The sequence below is a fragment of the Ochotona princeps genome, chromosome 10, assembly GCF_030435755.1.
Source record: "Ochotona princeps isolate mOchPri1 chromosome 10, mOchPri1.hap1, whole genome shotgun sequence".
In the NCBI taxonomy this organism is placed as follows: Eukaryota; Metazoa; Chordata; class Mammalia; order Lagomorpha; family Ochotonidae; genus Ochotona; species Ochotona princeps.
Window position 1 is genome coordinate 41,531,521 of NC_080841.1, and position 16,458 is coordinate 41,547,978.

Below are 16,458 nucleotides of genomic sequence, written 5' to 3' on the forward strand. Positions count from 1 at the left end.
AGTGTCTATGCCAAAGTGAAGCCTAAAGCTAACAGGCCAAATCCTTTCCATTGATGGCACTGTGGGATGTCTTAATCATGGTTTCTTCAGGGAAGCACACAGGAAAAGCGAACCTGGGGAAGCACAGATACGCTGCCCCACATGCCCAGAAGCAGCTGCAGGACATTGCTTGGAGAGTAAACACTCTAAGGGCGGAGATTCTTACAATTCCCTCAGTCTGGCTACATTTTCTTGTAGAGAAGAAACACTCCAAAGATTAAACTCTTGTATAACTTTGGTGACCTCTCTAACGACTTAATACATCTTAGAACCAGCCTTCAACTTGATTTACTACAAGAAGGAACACAAGAAATTTCATCTAATGTGGATGAGTCTGGACCAGTTAAATAGCCACAAACATTTTGGTGCTAATGAGTTCAAGGCACAATCCATGAACAGGCTGCTAACTCCAAAAGAGTTCTGCTGCTGCCTCACACGGCACTTGTGAGCCTGGCTGGTAATTTCACACATTTCTGCCCTTGATATGAGCAGAAACTATGGGCGGGGTGGTGAGAGATAAAAGAGAAATCAACCACAACAAATCTGGGAAGCACTGTTTAATAGCAAAGAGAACATTCTGACAACTCACAACCAGCAAAAAATAGTTCCCTAAATTTCAAAGCAAAATTCTGAAATTTTTGATAAATTTGATCTCTTACTTTCTTAACCATTCAGGTCTTAGCTTTTTCAGAAGAGATCATCCACAAACTAGAGCATCATATGCAATGAATTATAAACCTGTAAACACAGTAAGTACACTGTGTACCTGATGCCACTTTAGGTACTTTACATGGTGTAAGTCACCTAATCTTCATATACCATTACCTAAAACAGGTTAATTTATTGTTTCACTCTTGATTCTATATTTGTTGACTGACTGCTTGTCAGGTTCTGGATATTGCTCTAGGTGGCATGGAGACCCCTCAGTTAGGAAAACAGATATAATCAGATATAAACAGATAACAAACAGATACAAGCCCATTCACCTGGAGACAAAAACGACTGTAAATCACAGAAAAACATCTCCTTAAGCATGTGGTTCCTCTAGCTTAGTACCATGAATTTTCACTCTGGTTAGCAACAAATGAAAAAGAACTATACAGGCCTTTAAGCTATAGAGTTTGTAATCTGCTGCCTCATATTTCAGGGGTTTTCCTTTTTCGCTCCAGTTAAAAGTATAAAACAGAATCATCTCTGCTTACTTTCCACTCCCATCTACACTCTGGCTTCCTGTTCTCCAGAATTTGTAAGGACAGCTTCAGTGAAATCAAGTTAAGGGCAGAGAATCCCAAAGCCCACAGACTTCAAGTATATACAATGAAAGAGGACAGCGAGGCTAGCTGTGAGCTATACTCTGTTGAGTGCCACCTGGGAAGCACTGGGGGCCAATGCACCTTGGAGTCCAATGACTCAAGTAATTAGGGCATTGGAAGAGCTTTGTGGTTGGAATACTAGATGACTTGGGTCAGTCGGCACTGGCTCTAGCTCTGCTAAAGCACAGACAGATTTTCTTGGCCTGAGTAAGCCCTGTCAGTTTTCGGAGCAACAACTCCCACAGAATTTAATTACTGAATGATTCACAGGGATCTGCTGGACAACTGTACTGGGCTAAATTAAGCTTCTTAATACCCAATGAATCAGTCTGACATTATTCCAAATGCATTTTTTAAGAGCTAAAAATTCTTTAGGTTAAAACATGCATAAATAGGTATCTGTGATGGAGTGATTGTAACTTGAGCTCATGAAAACATACGGATGCATAATCTAGAGATAGACTTTTCTGAAGGCAATGGTAAGAATGGTGATTAGCTAGAAAATGTTATGAAAATTTGGGAGAAAGAAAGAGATTAGGTTAATAGAAAATGATGAGAAAGTCCAGCTGGCCATTGCCATGAGGAAAGAACTGTTGTCCCTAATGTGAGATGCCTTGGGAATCAGGCCCTGCTTTGACACTCTGATGCTTATGATAGCTAGTGATGGACAAAGAGAGATAAGGCACTGGTTTTTTCTTTGGCAAACAAAATGTAAAGCTTCATGAAATTCATAAGATTTTACTTTTTTAAAAAATAAAAAATAATCTTTAAGTTTAAAACCAAGTTTCATTCCTTGGGCCAATACCTATTGAGTAATTCCTATGTAGTCCTTGATGTTTTGATATATTGAGAGCAAAGTCATAGTTCAGCAACATCAGAACCAATTTTTCTAGGATGTAGATTTAACTCACTCAGGCCCCTAGAGTTATATCATGTTATGATCTGTCTGGAGACTGTCCTAAGTGACTGATCCTCTGTAAAGGAATCTTCAGAAGCCCCAGCAGTCCATGTTCTTAGAGCTTTTAGCTCATACACAAGACATTTCAAATATTTCCAGCACAAGGGAAAAAAAGCTATAATTTCTATAACAATCACTTCAAAAACATTTATTGCATTTTAGTTATACCAAAAAGTGTAAAACCACTTTGATGTTTCATTCCTCAAATTTTAATTCTTATTAGTTGCACTCAAAGCATGATATTTCTCCCCCCAAAATGATCAATAGATTTTTGCCAATAAATCCCAGTAAAGTAATGAGAACTAGATAAGGAAGAAAAGCTGAAAATAGCCCTAGAAGCAAGGTTAAACAGTTATTTTCTAAAACTAAATTATTTACTTCCTACATGTAGGAACCTATCAGGTCAACATAATTGCTTTTTTGTAATTAACAGGGTTGACAAAGTTTTCTCTGAATATTTTGTCTAGTCATTAACAAAGGTAAATGTAGAGAATAGCCAAGTTCTATAAGAAAAAAAAAGTGCAATAATACTCCATTTAAAGTTCAAATACTTTCAAATCCTAGAATACTCAAAGATTACTAAGACTAATCAAGACAAAACTGTTGATACTTTGCAAAAATTATCTGCACCAAATATCCACAGAATTCTGCCCTTACTATGAAAGGGAGAGGCCAGCTGACTTACCTGCTGTCTGTTGTTGGGCATGTAGGGAAGCAAAGTGGACACGTGGAACATGAGCTCATAGTCTTTGTATGTGGTGTACAGGGAATGAGTTCCTGTGGAATCAGCTGAAAATATTCATCACACACACAAAAAGTTAGGCAACCATACACAGATAATCAAATTCTAACACTTAAAAAGGCTATGCCCACAAATATCAAAGCAAGTGAGGGAGAAAAACTCAGAAAACCCATACGCAGGAGTGAACAAGTTCCTTGACATCCCCTCTGCTCTCACCACCCCAGCTCTCCACAGGGCCTGGACACCTCATTTTCCCTTGTTTGCTTTCCCCCACCTGATTTTTATGGAATGCAGTATTTGTGCTCTCTTTTCTTCTTTGTTCTCACCCCCATGGTACAGATTTAGATGACCCACTGAGGGCAAGGTGCTCTTGCCATGAGAACACAGCAGAGGACAGAGCTGGGGCAGATCTGCATTCAATTACCCAAAGGGTATGACTAATTGGCAAGCTTGCTGGCTACCTTGTTTTATATATATAAGCTTATAGTTAATTTTTACTTATTCTTGGGTACTTGTTCTTCCCAAACTCGGAAAAATGAAACAGGGTTAATTGAATATGGAAATGAGAAAAAAACTGCTCTTCTAAAAATTTCTTTTTACCAGAAAATGAAGTAGTGATGTTATGTAAATTAAAGAGAATGAATGTGACCCGAGAGTTTTATACACGGACACATATGGTAACAAAAATTGGACTGTGAACCTTTGTTAATCATCAAGTTATTTTTCTTTTGATAAGCAGAATGATTCTTTGCAAACTTAAAATCAACCTGTATTATCAGTGAGATGACCTGAGCTTGAATGTTTCAAACACTAGCCCAACTCAGTAACTACAAAAAACCTAAATAGCAATTCTGGGATAAAGTTGTGAACTACTTTGCATATGGACAAATGTAGACAAAAATCTATGTAGAAAGTAAGACATAAACGGAATGCATGATTGTATTCTCTGTTCTTGAGCTCTATAGTTTTTTTTCACTTTTAAACAACAAGAAACTGTGCTAGTTAATATAATCTATTTGACTGCATTTATTAAGAAACTTTTAAATTATCACCTTGTGCCAATCTTTTTAATCCAAAGGCAAATATTTTCATTTTAAATACACTAAAAAATATTTAGATAGTAAGTTTCAGACTCAGGAAATTGCAAAGAAAGAACAAACAATATATTTGGGGAAGGTTAATCACTTTCAGAAACGTGCATCATAATCTATTTAATCCAATCAGTGCCGAAAATTGAATTTTTAGAATTAAATATTCTCTAAGTTTTTAGTTTAAATACCAGCAGAGTAGTGGAGAAGGTAAGCGGACAAGACTCGCTCAGGTTTCTGCTCTAAATATTTGTATTCCAAGAGAGCTTGGAGCCATGGGTTTTATCGTTCTGTGCATTTAAACCAACAATGGTACCCAGGCTGGAGAGCCATATTCTGCTCTGGTGAGCACAGTAGGTTAGCAACTCAAGAGAGAAATCATCCAACTTACAACTGGAAGTGACATCCCAAATAGTCTAATCTAATGACCCTGGGCTTTTTCTTTGGAGGAACCTGAGGTCCAGGTTTGACCAATGTCCTATGGGTAGGAAGAGTCTAAACATAGAACCCAATTCTTTTGAATATGAAAAGGAAGATTTTATTTGTCCCTTTTATTAAAAGATACATTTTGAATATGATCAGTCCAGCACACTTCATTCATAATATCTCCTCTCTGCTAAAGGAATGTCTGGCTTCTCAGCATTGTACAGAATGCCTTGCTCATACAATTAAAGATTTGTTGACTACTAGAGTAAATATATTAAAATCTAGTCTTATTTTCTTGTCCCTGTAAGCTAAGGCGCTTAGTACTTTATCTGTAATATATTAAGGACATCTCCTGAGTCATAAAAATTCAAAGTTGATGCCAATTTTATACATAGGGAAATACTTGGATCATCTATGCTGTGGTTTCACAGACTGTACACATCAGACATTTTGCAAATGTTTTCTTAATCCAACTCACTGAAGGACCTCCTTCCTTAGGACCTGGAAGGAGGTCCCTAAGAGCAGCACAAAGGCATCACTACCAGGTGGACAGGGTTTGCAGGAAAGGAGGCTTGAAAAAAAAAACTGAAATAAACCAGAAAAAGGTCTTCCTGGCCTTCCTGAAATTCATATTGTGGGTCCCATGAATACTATCCTTATGTTTACATACCCAAGGCATAAGCAATACACAACGTGGAAGTCAAACTCCAGCTCTGGCATGTGTGATTGAAGGGCTCATGCATGAATTAACCTCATGATCAAGTCTTAAGATCTATCCCACATCTTTCAAAAGGAGATAGAAAATAACGTTGACCACAAGCATCTCCTTCATTGAGATTCAGTAGCAGTGATGGGTCCAAGAGCAGCAGATGGTAAGGCCAGGACCTGCAGACTCATAGGGCATCCAGGCACCTGATTTCAATACAAGCTCCGCCATACCCCGATGTTCCCACAGAGAGAACTTCCACTGCTCCCAGGAGTAGGCCTGATGATATCTCAGGTTCTCTAAGTTTACAATCATTAGTTCAATACTTTTCATTAAAACGGTATTCAATTAACCATTGATAATAAGCAGAAATCTCAGGTCCAGCATGGCAGCCTAGTAACCGAAGTTCTCTTCTTGCAAGTACTGGGACTCCATATAGGCACCAGTTCTAATACCTGCTTGCCATTCAGCTTTCTGCTTATGACCTGGGAAAGCAGTAGAAGACAGCCCAAAGCCTTGGGACCGTGTACTCGATGTGGGAGACCCAGAGAAAGCTCCTGGTCCCTGGCTTCAGACCAGCTTAGCTTTGGCTGTTGTAACTACTTAGCAAGTGACTCAGTGGATGGAGGATCTTCCTGTTTCTCCTCCTTTCTGTATAACTGACTTTCCAATAAAAATTAGCAGAAATCTCCAAAATACATAAAATGCTGCCTGGCATTTTAAGTCCCAAAAATAACTACACAGCAGCATAAATGCAAAGATAAAATACATGCAACTAATGAAGACTCAGAATATGATTGTACAAAGAAAATGTGGAAAAGTACATATCATAGGAGCCCATGCTTTAAATTGTTCAATCTAGCACACCAGAGCTAAGATGCCATATTCAAAGGGAAGCAGCAGAGGTTTCTAAAAAACAGGATGAACACATTTTAAAATCATTGTTCCAACTCCCCAAGTGCCTTCTAAACATGAACAAAATAAGCCCCAAAACATGGAATGAATAATAGTGTTAACATTTTGTCTCTTCAAAAGGAATGCAGTGCTTGTCCTTGGTATTACTGCACCAAGGGTGTCATAGAAAAGGTGACGCTAAGAGAAAGAAGAAAATATTCAAAGATTCTCCATGAAACACTGGGGAGTCTCTGGCAATGTAACAAAGGAAAAAGAAGTGACCTTTGGAGCTTCTGATGTGAAGCACACACCTCTTGAGAAATGTGCTTCCTTTGCTCATCTGAGAAAATCTAAATTCGATCCCAAATAAGCTGGCTAGGCTATTTCTGGGGTCAAGAACAGGAGGGCAAATGCTCACTCACTTAGATTTATGCATTCTGCCTACCTTGGGGGAATTAAACTGGTGCACACACAAACATGAAGCTTACTTTTATTGTCTAGCTGAGCTCGGTATTTACTGAATCCTTTCAGCCGTACACGCTGGCCCAGAAGATCAAGGAATTCTTCAAAAGCTGGTCCCGCTGTTTCATTGTTATACATCTCTTCCTCTGTGCTCTGGCCTGCTTTGCAATAAAGGATCCCAATTTTGTGCTGAAAACTCAGCTGAAATTGCAGGAGAAATGTAATTACTTGGCAAAGTGTATCAGACAAGCCAACTTCTGGTAAAATTACAATTATACAACCTTCAAGTTCTGTTCTCAGGAAAGCACATAACAATTCCCATAAGCAAATAAGCAAAATACACATCTATCCTTGTACATAGTGCTACAAACATACCCTAAACCAACAGCCCAAGATAAAATTGGAGAAATATCAGGGAGCCTAAGAAACAAAAGGATGGCCGTTGACACATGGGATTTGGGCGATATCCAAGAGGAATAGACTGTTACTTTGAAGTATCTGCTTGAAAACACAAGTGCAAATACGGTTCGTACATACTCACAGAGTAATCAATCCTATCTACTAAGCTGGAAAGGAGAAAAGGGCATGAAATTTTAAGTTTTTTCTCTCTGGTTTCTAATAACCTTTCCTTCTTTATTTGAATATTTATGGAAATATGCAACACTGTAAGAAGAAAAAAATCAAATCAAGACCTGGGTTTAAGGAAATAATCCCAACAAAAGTTGTGATATAAGTGGATACAGAGAAAAATGCTTCTCCCCAAAGAAACTTCACTTACACAAGTACAATTATTTCTTAGATTTCGACAACTGTGAAAAGGAATACATCTGTTAATTATACGATATACCACAAAGAATTGTAATAGCAACTTAAGATTTCTTTTCTCTCAGTCAATGTCATGAGGGAAGCCACACAACTTCCCAGGGCCAGGGGGAAGCAGGATCCATTTTTATAGCTCACTTATTTCTCCAAAGAGGAACTACTTCACACTCATGCAATCAGAGTTGTGAATCTTCCCCCCAGCAATCTGAGCCTCACAGACAGACCCATTCTCGGACATCACTGATTCCCTACAGACATCAACCCACAGCACTGTTCACTGTTGGCAGTGAGCTGTAAAATATAGCCTTTAATCAAAATTCATAGCTGACTACAGCAGCAAAATAAGGCAAAATGATACTTATTTCCCCTGAGCAGAAAAGTGATGAAAGCAGTCTCATCTGTATCATTACCTAATGACAACAAACAACTCAAGAAAAGCAGGAGACGCCTACAGGGTGATCTCAGCAGATTGCAGGAAACACCCATTTGGCTAGGTGCTATGGGAGAATATAAAAGAAAGTATCACCTGTTTGTAATCAGCTACCTGAAGGAGAATTGTTAAATGTCAAGGCACTGCCCAAAGGACCTGGGCTTCAATCCCCATCAAAACCTTGGGCTCCTCAATCACACAGGATAAGATGATGAGTCCCACCTTAAGTGTGGAAACACGATAAGGTGTGTCCAAGAGACTTTATTTTGATGCTATGAATTTTCTTCTGTAAATAAAAAAAGCTTCCATTCATCCTGAGACAAGGAATAAATGTTTCTGACCACTTCAATTATCCAAATCAATGAGGTAACACATTTACTGTAAACTAACTATCATCGTAAAAAATAAAGACTGTAACATTATTTCACTATAAATATTATTCACTTCTGAGTGACTCAGGGCACATTTCAAGATCTTAGCATCAGGGGAATACTTACTGTTACCCATTATTACACAGATGTTGGTGATGTTTGTAACTGTTGGAATCTGTATCATGTCTATGCTATGGTCTCAGAATGAATTCTTTCCATTTTGATATTGTATAATATTTCATATTCTCAGTTAATTTTCCTTTTGCTATTAGAACAGATTTCAACTCCCAGTTTTACAGACCTTGCTTTAATGAGAATCCCCCATAGATACTGGCAAATCTTAGGGCTAATACACAGAATCAATGTCTTTACTTTTCGGAGCTCACTGTTTCCTCTGCACGGACAAAGAATACTATTTACGACCTTCATTCTGGAAGTCACTCTGTCTCCGTGGCTGCTTTCCCTTGTTGGCCCATTCTCTCTTTGTTACCTGGTGCCTGACTCAGAGAAGTGTCAATGCCACCTCATCTGAGTACCACTGCTGCAACCAATCAACCCTTTCCTGCCCCAGTCTGTTCCAGTATCTCCTCTGGAAACCACCTCCTCTTCCTGCAACCAGTTCCTTGGGGGAATAGGCCTGGAGCAGTGCTGTCCAGAGACACAGGATTTGGATATGGTATGTTTTCATGCGGCTTCAATAAAGCCCTCACTGAAGTGGGCGAATTTTTCTAATTTTGTGGATGAACTCTTTCTCAGGCCAAAAAAAAAAAAAAAAAATTTCAAGTAGCTGAGGATTAAAAGCCCAATGAGACCCCTTTGTTGACTCATGGTCTATGAATTTCCTATCTGTCTCCTTCCAGTCTGAGAAAAGGCAGCCTGTGTATAGATCCCAACTGTGAACAGGACTTGTGTTTCCATCCAAAAAGTCCCTAGACCCATGGGAATCAGGATGTGGGCTAAAGCCAACTCTAAAATCCCCAGGTGTCCCATGAGACCTGCCAGACTCTGGTTCCTATGAAACAACCTGCTATGGACATGGCATGACAGAAGTTTACTGCCCGTGGGTACTTGCCAGTCATGTCTCTGCAATCAGTCTGCCCACAAGAATAGAAGGTATGAGAGAGAACAGTCCAGTGACTTAGAATAAACAGAACTGTAGCTTATTCATTACCAAGGACTGTGATTTCACTAAAAAATATATATAACACATATAAAAATGTATATATAGAAATATATAAAATATCTACATAAATATATAAAATATATTTAAATCTAATTCATAAACATATTATATATTTATAAGAAAAATACATTCAAATATAAACATAAAATGTATTTATATATAAAATATTTTAATAAACATATACAAATGAATACATATCTGTAATAATAAATAATAGATGTATAACTATATATATTTATAAATATAAATAAAATATAATGCACCAATTATGGAATTTTTTAGAGTAGCCTCAGGGGAACAAACATCTCACCCAGCACCTGATGTGCAGTGAGTAACGCATTTTAAAGGGGCAACCAGCAACTCAGAAACACAAGCGGACAAAGAGATGCTACAGTGAGTGGGAAGTTCTTTGCACCCACTGCTCTACAAAATACAAACGATTGCTATTCTCATCAAGCCTGTTTGAATCCTGGATTACGTAGATCAGTCCCGACACCTTCTTCTCCATTCCTCCTCCAAGTTCTTTTCCAGTGCTTCATATATCCCGCACGCTTTACCAATCAAAATCAGGGTCCGCTTATCCTGTGGGCCACTCAATTTTAGAAATAGACCACTTCTTACAGTTTTGGTTCAGAAACTGTTATTAACATACTAGTTTCCATTCTTGAGACAGAGAGACACCGCAAATGTTCACTCTGAATGTCACAATGTTCCTCAGAACTCTCCTTTCTCTCTTGGAACTCTACTCCGCTCTAAGGGCCCGGTGGAAATGGTACCTCCTCCCAGGGATTCACTTGGCCAGACATCATTCCTACTGTGACCACAGCACTCACTGCAGAGCCAACTCTTCATGACCTCTTCCCATCCTTCCTTGCAGAGGATGTTGTGCCTTTGGTCTCTCAGCTCCCACAGCTGCAGACTAGGTCTTAACTTTTATACCCATTTGTCAGTCTGACACCTGTCATACAGGGGAAAGTAAAAACACTGACTGGTTCAGGAAAAGGGTCAATGTAAGATGATCAAACCTCAAAAGAAAACATTATTAGCTTCTATGAATCGCAGCATGATGTGTGCCCTTGTTGGTGAGCACTTAAAGGAAACCTATGCAACAAAAACATGTGTCAGAATTCAGCAAGAGATGTACTAATCTCTGAGGGAATCATGATTCTCAACTATTAGAAAGGTGCATCTGGAGCTAAAAAAAAAAACTAAAGAATATGCTGTAATTGGAGGATTAAAAGAGAAATGGACAAACAAAATTCAAAATGTTTGGAAACATAAAACAAATTGACACTGGAACATAAAATACTACATGTGATACCTACCCCTTGTTCATCGAGCTTGAGCAGTTGCTCTGGAACCTTGGGTGAATTGGAAGCCTGTCGCAGGCACTGAATGCTCAGCTCTGGAATGACATATTCCAGAACTTCTTTGAGAGGTAGTCCTCGTGCCGTCCCATGCCTAGCAGTAGAAGGTACAGCATCTTCTAAAATTGCTCCTCTCAGGGTGGTAAGCTGCAGGGGCAAAACATTAACGCTGTAATTAACACTAACTCATGGTGAGTTGGAGTTTGTTTAGTTGTCTTTAAAAAAGAAAGAATAGAAGCAAGAAATGTAAAGATACTGAAGTATTCCATGTGAAGAAGCAAAATCAACATTCATATCATCTTTAATCACTAATCAGTATACAGGCATTAGGGAAAAGTCAGGCAGGATTGAAACCATAAGAAACGGCCCTAAGAGGCATAGTAACACTAAGAAAATGCAAACATTCCTATGATATTCTGCACCCGATGAGAAGGATATCAAGGAGAAACCACACCTGAACTCATTTCTTCATCAGTTTTTTTTTTCTTTTTCCTACATCATCTTTCTTTCATCCCTTTCCCTACTGTCTTCTATTTAATTTTTCATGCTGACCATTGCTGAGGTGACATTAGATATCCAGAGGCTGGCATAGCAGGATGATTTATCCAATTCTGCCTCAAAATTTGGTATATATCCTCAATCTGCCAAAGGAGTGGAGGGCTGCTACACTGAGCCCAGTCAGCCCTCCCAGTGCACTAGATGAGATAAAAAACACCAGGCACTGCAAATTCTGAGAACCAGCTCTATCCCCATTGTGGGGATGAAGTTGTTATAGCACTAACAACAGGAGCTGTAGTGATGGTAATCACAGGATGCCTAACATTTGCCTAATGACCCACAGCGCTCTCTGAGGAAACTGTCTGCCATGATGAGAAGTTCTTCTAACCGCACTAACAAGGTAGCTGACAACCACATCAAGGACAGAGCTTGTGAAAAAGGACTGGTGTGACTGAGGAGATGAATGTCTACTTGTATTTAATTATTTTAATAATTGGACAGCATAAATCTATAACTTAAGATATCCCACTTCACTTGGAAAAGTCTTCATCTCTCACACATCTCCTATAGTTCTTTGACCAATGGAATGCCTGTGTACTAGCTAAAACACACAGGGGTATATTTCCTTGTGAAGCTGCAGGAAGCTAGCAAAGGATTGTCTTATCTGGCTGGACTAGAAGTACCCAAGCAGAATATACATACTGGAGTATTTGCCAAACATACAACTCTGTAATTAAAATGGGTTAAGGGGGAAAAAACCTGAGTACAAGACAGGTATAACTTTGCATAGACAAGCCTCTCTACTTATGTAGCTATGCTTACTGCTAAATATGCAATAATCTTACTTTCAAGCAAGCAAAACCATTAAGGAGCAAATTTCAGTTCTCACATAATGAAGTGTGGGTATATATCACTACTGTCTTGTAAAAGCAGCAACTGACATCCACTCCATTGTGGGCTACCTGTTTTCTCCACTAGGTGTTAATCAGTCTTAAACCTCACATGGACTGTGTGCTTCATTCTGCCCTCTGCATTGGTTCCCCCCTCAAACTCTCCATGTTTGTCATGTCATCCTTTTCATTAGGTAGTGGTATAATCACTGCCATTTAACAACCACCGCGAGTCTCTAAAGTATTCATTTGAAATAAAATACTGCACCACTGCTTTCAGTAGTGTTAAATGTTGTGATTATTAAAATGATAAAAATACACCTGAGATCCTGTGTGAGACAAGCAGAAATGACAGTATCAAGAGTGGCTTCGACACTCAGACAGGGTAAGAACCTCAAGCAGCCCGTTACCTCACTGGTCCTGAAAGCCACCCTGTAGTTGAACTGGGACCCTTCCTTCTCCTTAGCGTCTTCCACCTTCTCTCTTCGGATGCTCACTGCCACTGGGCCCAGGTTTTCGTCAATTCCAAAGTAGTTTTGGTGCTCTATGACAGAAAAGAGTGGTGGCATCAAAAGAAAGGAAGAGCAGGACAGTTATCTTGGAGTTAGTGCTGCGTGAACATCTCAAGGAAGAACACACAGCTCATAAACAATTCTGTATGTGCTAGGTCACACTTTCTGGTTTTCAGTAAAATGTACTTTTCACATCTCATCTCATGTCATCTTTTCTCTTCTCTCTGACATTTCCTGCTTTTTACTGGCCTTGAGGAGCTCCTCATTCTTTTTTTTTTTTTTTTAAAGATTTATTCATTTTATTACAGCCAGATACACAGAGAGCAGGAGAGACAGAGAGGAAGATCTTCTGTCCAATGATTCACTCCCCAAGTGAGCCGCAGCGGGCCGATGCATGCCGATCCGAAGCCGGGAACCTGGAACCTCTTCCGGGTCTCCCACATGGGTGCAGGGTCCCAATGCACTGGGCCGTCCTCGACTGCTTTTCCAGGCCACAAGCAAGGAGCTGGATGGGAAGTGGAGCTTCCGGGATTAGAACCGGCGCCCATATGGGATCCCGGGGCTTTCAAGGTGAGGACTTTAGCCGCTAGGCCACGCCGCCGGGCCCGAGGAGCTCCTCATTCTTTTTTTTTTTATCAAAATACCTTTTACTAAGTTATGGATGTTAGTAGTGCTAATTGGGAAGCACTTTATTTTTTTATTATTATTTTTTTTAATTCATTAATTACATTGTATTATGTAACACAGTTTCATAGGTACTTGGGTTCTCCCCACCCCTCCCCAAACCCTCCCACCATGGTGGATTCCTCCACCTTGTTGCATAACCACAGTTCAAGTTCAGCTGAGATTCCCCCATTGCAAGCGTATACCAAACATAGAGTCCATCATCTTATTGTCCAGTCAAGTTCAACAGCTTCTTAGGTATACCCTCTCTGGTCGAGCTCCTCATTCTTTTTTTTTTTTTTTTTAAAGATTTATTCATTTTATTACAGCCAGATATACACAGAGGAGGAGAGACAGAGAGGAAGATCTTCCGTCCGATGATTCACTCCCCAAGTGAGCCGCAACGGGCCGATGTGCGCCGATCCGAAGCCGGGAACCTGGAACCTCTTCCGGGTCTCCCACGCGGGTGCAGTGTCCCAATGCATTGGGCCGTCCTCAACTGCTTTCCCAGGCCACAAGCAGGGAGCTGGATGGGAAGCGGAGCTGCCGGGATCAGAACCGGCGCCCATATGGGATCCCGGGGCCTTCAAGGCGAGGACCTAAGCCGCCAGGCCACGCCGCTGGGCCCGAGCTCCTCATTCTTAATGCTGTGACTTAGCTGTTACATGAGACTAGCAACATTACAAAGGGTGACCTGCCATTCTTGGCAATTCTCATAAGAGGAAAAGGGCTAATTGTCAGATCCCTGTTGAAAAGATTCCTACTCTCAGGGGAAGTGACCTTCTTTGAATTAACAAGAGCACAGGGGTTAACCAGAGCAGCCACAGTTAAATTAATTTCGGTCATTGGTGGAATGGCCAAGATTACCCTTTCATTATATCATGAAAACACCTGGAGTTTCGTGAAATTTATCAACATGAAATACATAAAAGTTCATTAGCTTGTTCAGGTCAAATTCTATCTATAATTCCAACAATTCAGTTTTACTACATTATCAGCTAGTAATTTTTTTTTCACATAAATCACTGATGGTAGAGCTGAATCATCCTCCCCTCCCCGCAAAAAAATTCACCATCTGGGCTGGACATTTTGCCTATCTGTTGAAGATGTCTGTGTCCCACATTTGAGTGCCAGCTCCTGCCATCAGCTCCCTGCTAATGTAGACCATGGGAGGCAGTGCTGGTGGGTTTCCTGACATCTGTGTAGAAACCCTGCATTGAGTTCCCAGCTCTTGGTTTCAGCTCCAGCTATTCTGAGTATTTGGGGAATAAACCAGCAGTTGAGTGAACTAGTGGGCACCCTCTGTCTCTCAAATAAGTCAAGGAAAATGTTGAAAATCACAATCTCCTAGTAAGAGTCATTTCAACATAGAAACCCACCAGGATACTCTTTCTAAGAGATGGCAATGAGTTGACTCTGCCAGTCATTGTTGCAGCAGTGGAGAAAAAGAACCTTCCAGAAAATAGCCCTACTTATGAAGTAGATACTTTCACTTGAACCCCTCCAGTAATGGAAATTTTACTATTTTATGAGCAATTCCCTCTGGACTGATAAGGCTTCTTTTCAGAAGTTGCCTTCATCATGGCAACCTCCAAACATTTTAAGTGTTTATCTGAAATTACCCAAATTTAATACCAGATATGTTCCAATCCATACAAAATTAGAGGAAATACTCAAATGTTTTAATGCAGCCTAAAATTTTATCTATTTTAGCAGCCCCATTGTACCTGTAAGTTATGCAGAGCAGATGATATATGCAAACAAGTATTGTTTAATTATTTGTTAATGCACCTTTTTTTAGTCCACTTTAAATGCATGACACCACATTCATCCCTTCTGAATGCCACCTTACTGCTTTTTGCCAAGCTTCTCTCTCAGATTAGAAGAATCACAACATAAAGAACATTTATAAGCTTGAAAAGCACTCATGGGTGCACAAAAGGCTTTTGGATATGCTGAAATGTTCTGTCAACAATGGTTGGAATAAGAAGCAGTATAGAAAAAGTTAAGAGGAAGTCAAGAAAGGAAAACAGAGTTTGGATCACTCAGAACGAACATAAGCCAAACCACTAATGAATACTGGCCAGGTCCTGAAAAGGCCAATCATTCACTGCTTTGTAGCTTGCAAATCAAATGAAATTAATTCTGACAATACTTCCCCCCCAGAGCCAGTCAGGGCTAGAAGCAGCAAGTAAACTATTTCAGGAGCTGAAAGGTGAAGTATTGATTTTGTATCATCTCAGACTTACATAAAAGGAAAAGGAAACATGCCTTTTTATTTTAATGAGAGAAACATTCCTTAGGGATACTGTGTACTGATGACCAAATATCTTACAAATACAAACAACTCTTGTGAAATTAAACATTTTTTAAAATTCCCTGGCTTGAAGAGAGCTGACCAGAAGCACTTGGTTTTGATGTGGTTACTGTTTTTTAGAAAATTCAGTGAGAACCAGAGATTAAAAGTTAATTGTTTACTTAAGGCTACTAGGTATATCGTGATTTCATTACTTCCTTACTGTCGCACAGCTCGAGAGAGCTGAAGTCCTAAGTCAGATCCAATCGACAAACACCCAGGTCCTTGGGACGCTTCAGAGGAAAATCCAACCGCTTTCCTTTCCCAGTTTCTGGACACACACTCCCTGCATTCCTTTCTCATCTTCAAGGCCAGCAAGGATCACTTCTCTCCCCTCTTACCAGGCCTCTATGACTGCTGCTCATTACTGCCCCACCTGTATCATCCAGAATAACATCTCCATCCCAACACCCTTAACTACACCTGCAAGTCTTTAGTCCCATCCAGGGAGGACTGAGACACCTATAGAGACCAGTATTTAACCTATACTACACATATTTAGTTCATTTCAAGTAATTAATTCTGACAGTAGGCAGGGGACATGTTTCAATGGTGTGCCAGAAACTACTGAATTCCCAGGAAACAATATTGAATATGACACAGAACCTGCTTCAAAAAAACCGGAGTGCAGTATAGGAGGTGATATTAGAAAAGAATCATACACTCTAGATTCTGCGAGTGGAGCAAACATCAGCACAGCGTCATCCATGCAGTCCAAGACCATGTCACCAAGGCCAT

At 39.9% G+C, this 16,458-nt stretch overlaps 1 protein-coding gene across 2 annotated transcripts in view; it reads right to left on the reverse strand.

Moving 5' to 3' along the window:
* The window catches only part of SIPA1L2 (signal induced proliferation associated 1 like 2), a 100,301-nt gene that overhangs the window by 69,646 nt on the left and 14,197 nt on the right, over positions 1 to 16,458 (reverse strand). For both annotated transcript variants that reach the window (XM_036495152.2, XM_004578534.4), the window contains exons 2-5: positions 12,600 to 12,733; positions 10,760 to 10,948; positions 6,655 to 6,829; positions 2,996 to 3,099 (exon numbers count right to left, since the gene is read on the reverse strand). In XM_036495152.2, coding sequence (XP_036351045.2) covers positions 2,996 to 3,099; positions 6,655 to 6,829; positions 10,760 to 10,948; positions 12,600 to 12,733 — 602 coding nt within the window. The remainder of the gene's footprint in view (positions 1 to 2,995; positions 3,100 to 6,654; positions 6,830 to 10,759; positions 10,949 to 12,599; positions 12,734 to 16,458) is intronic.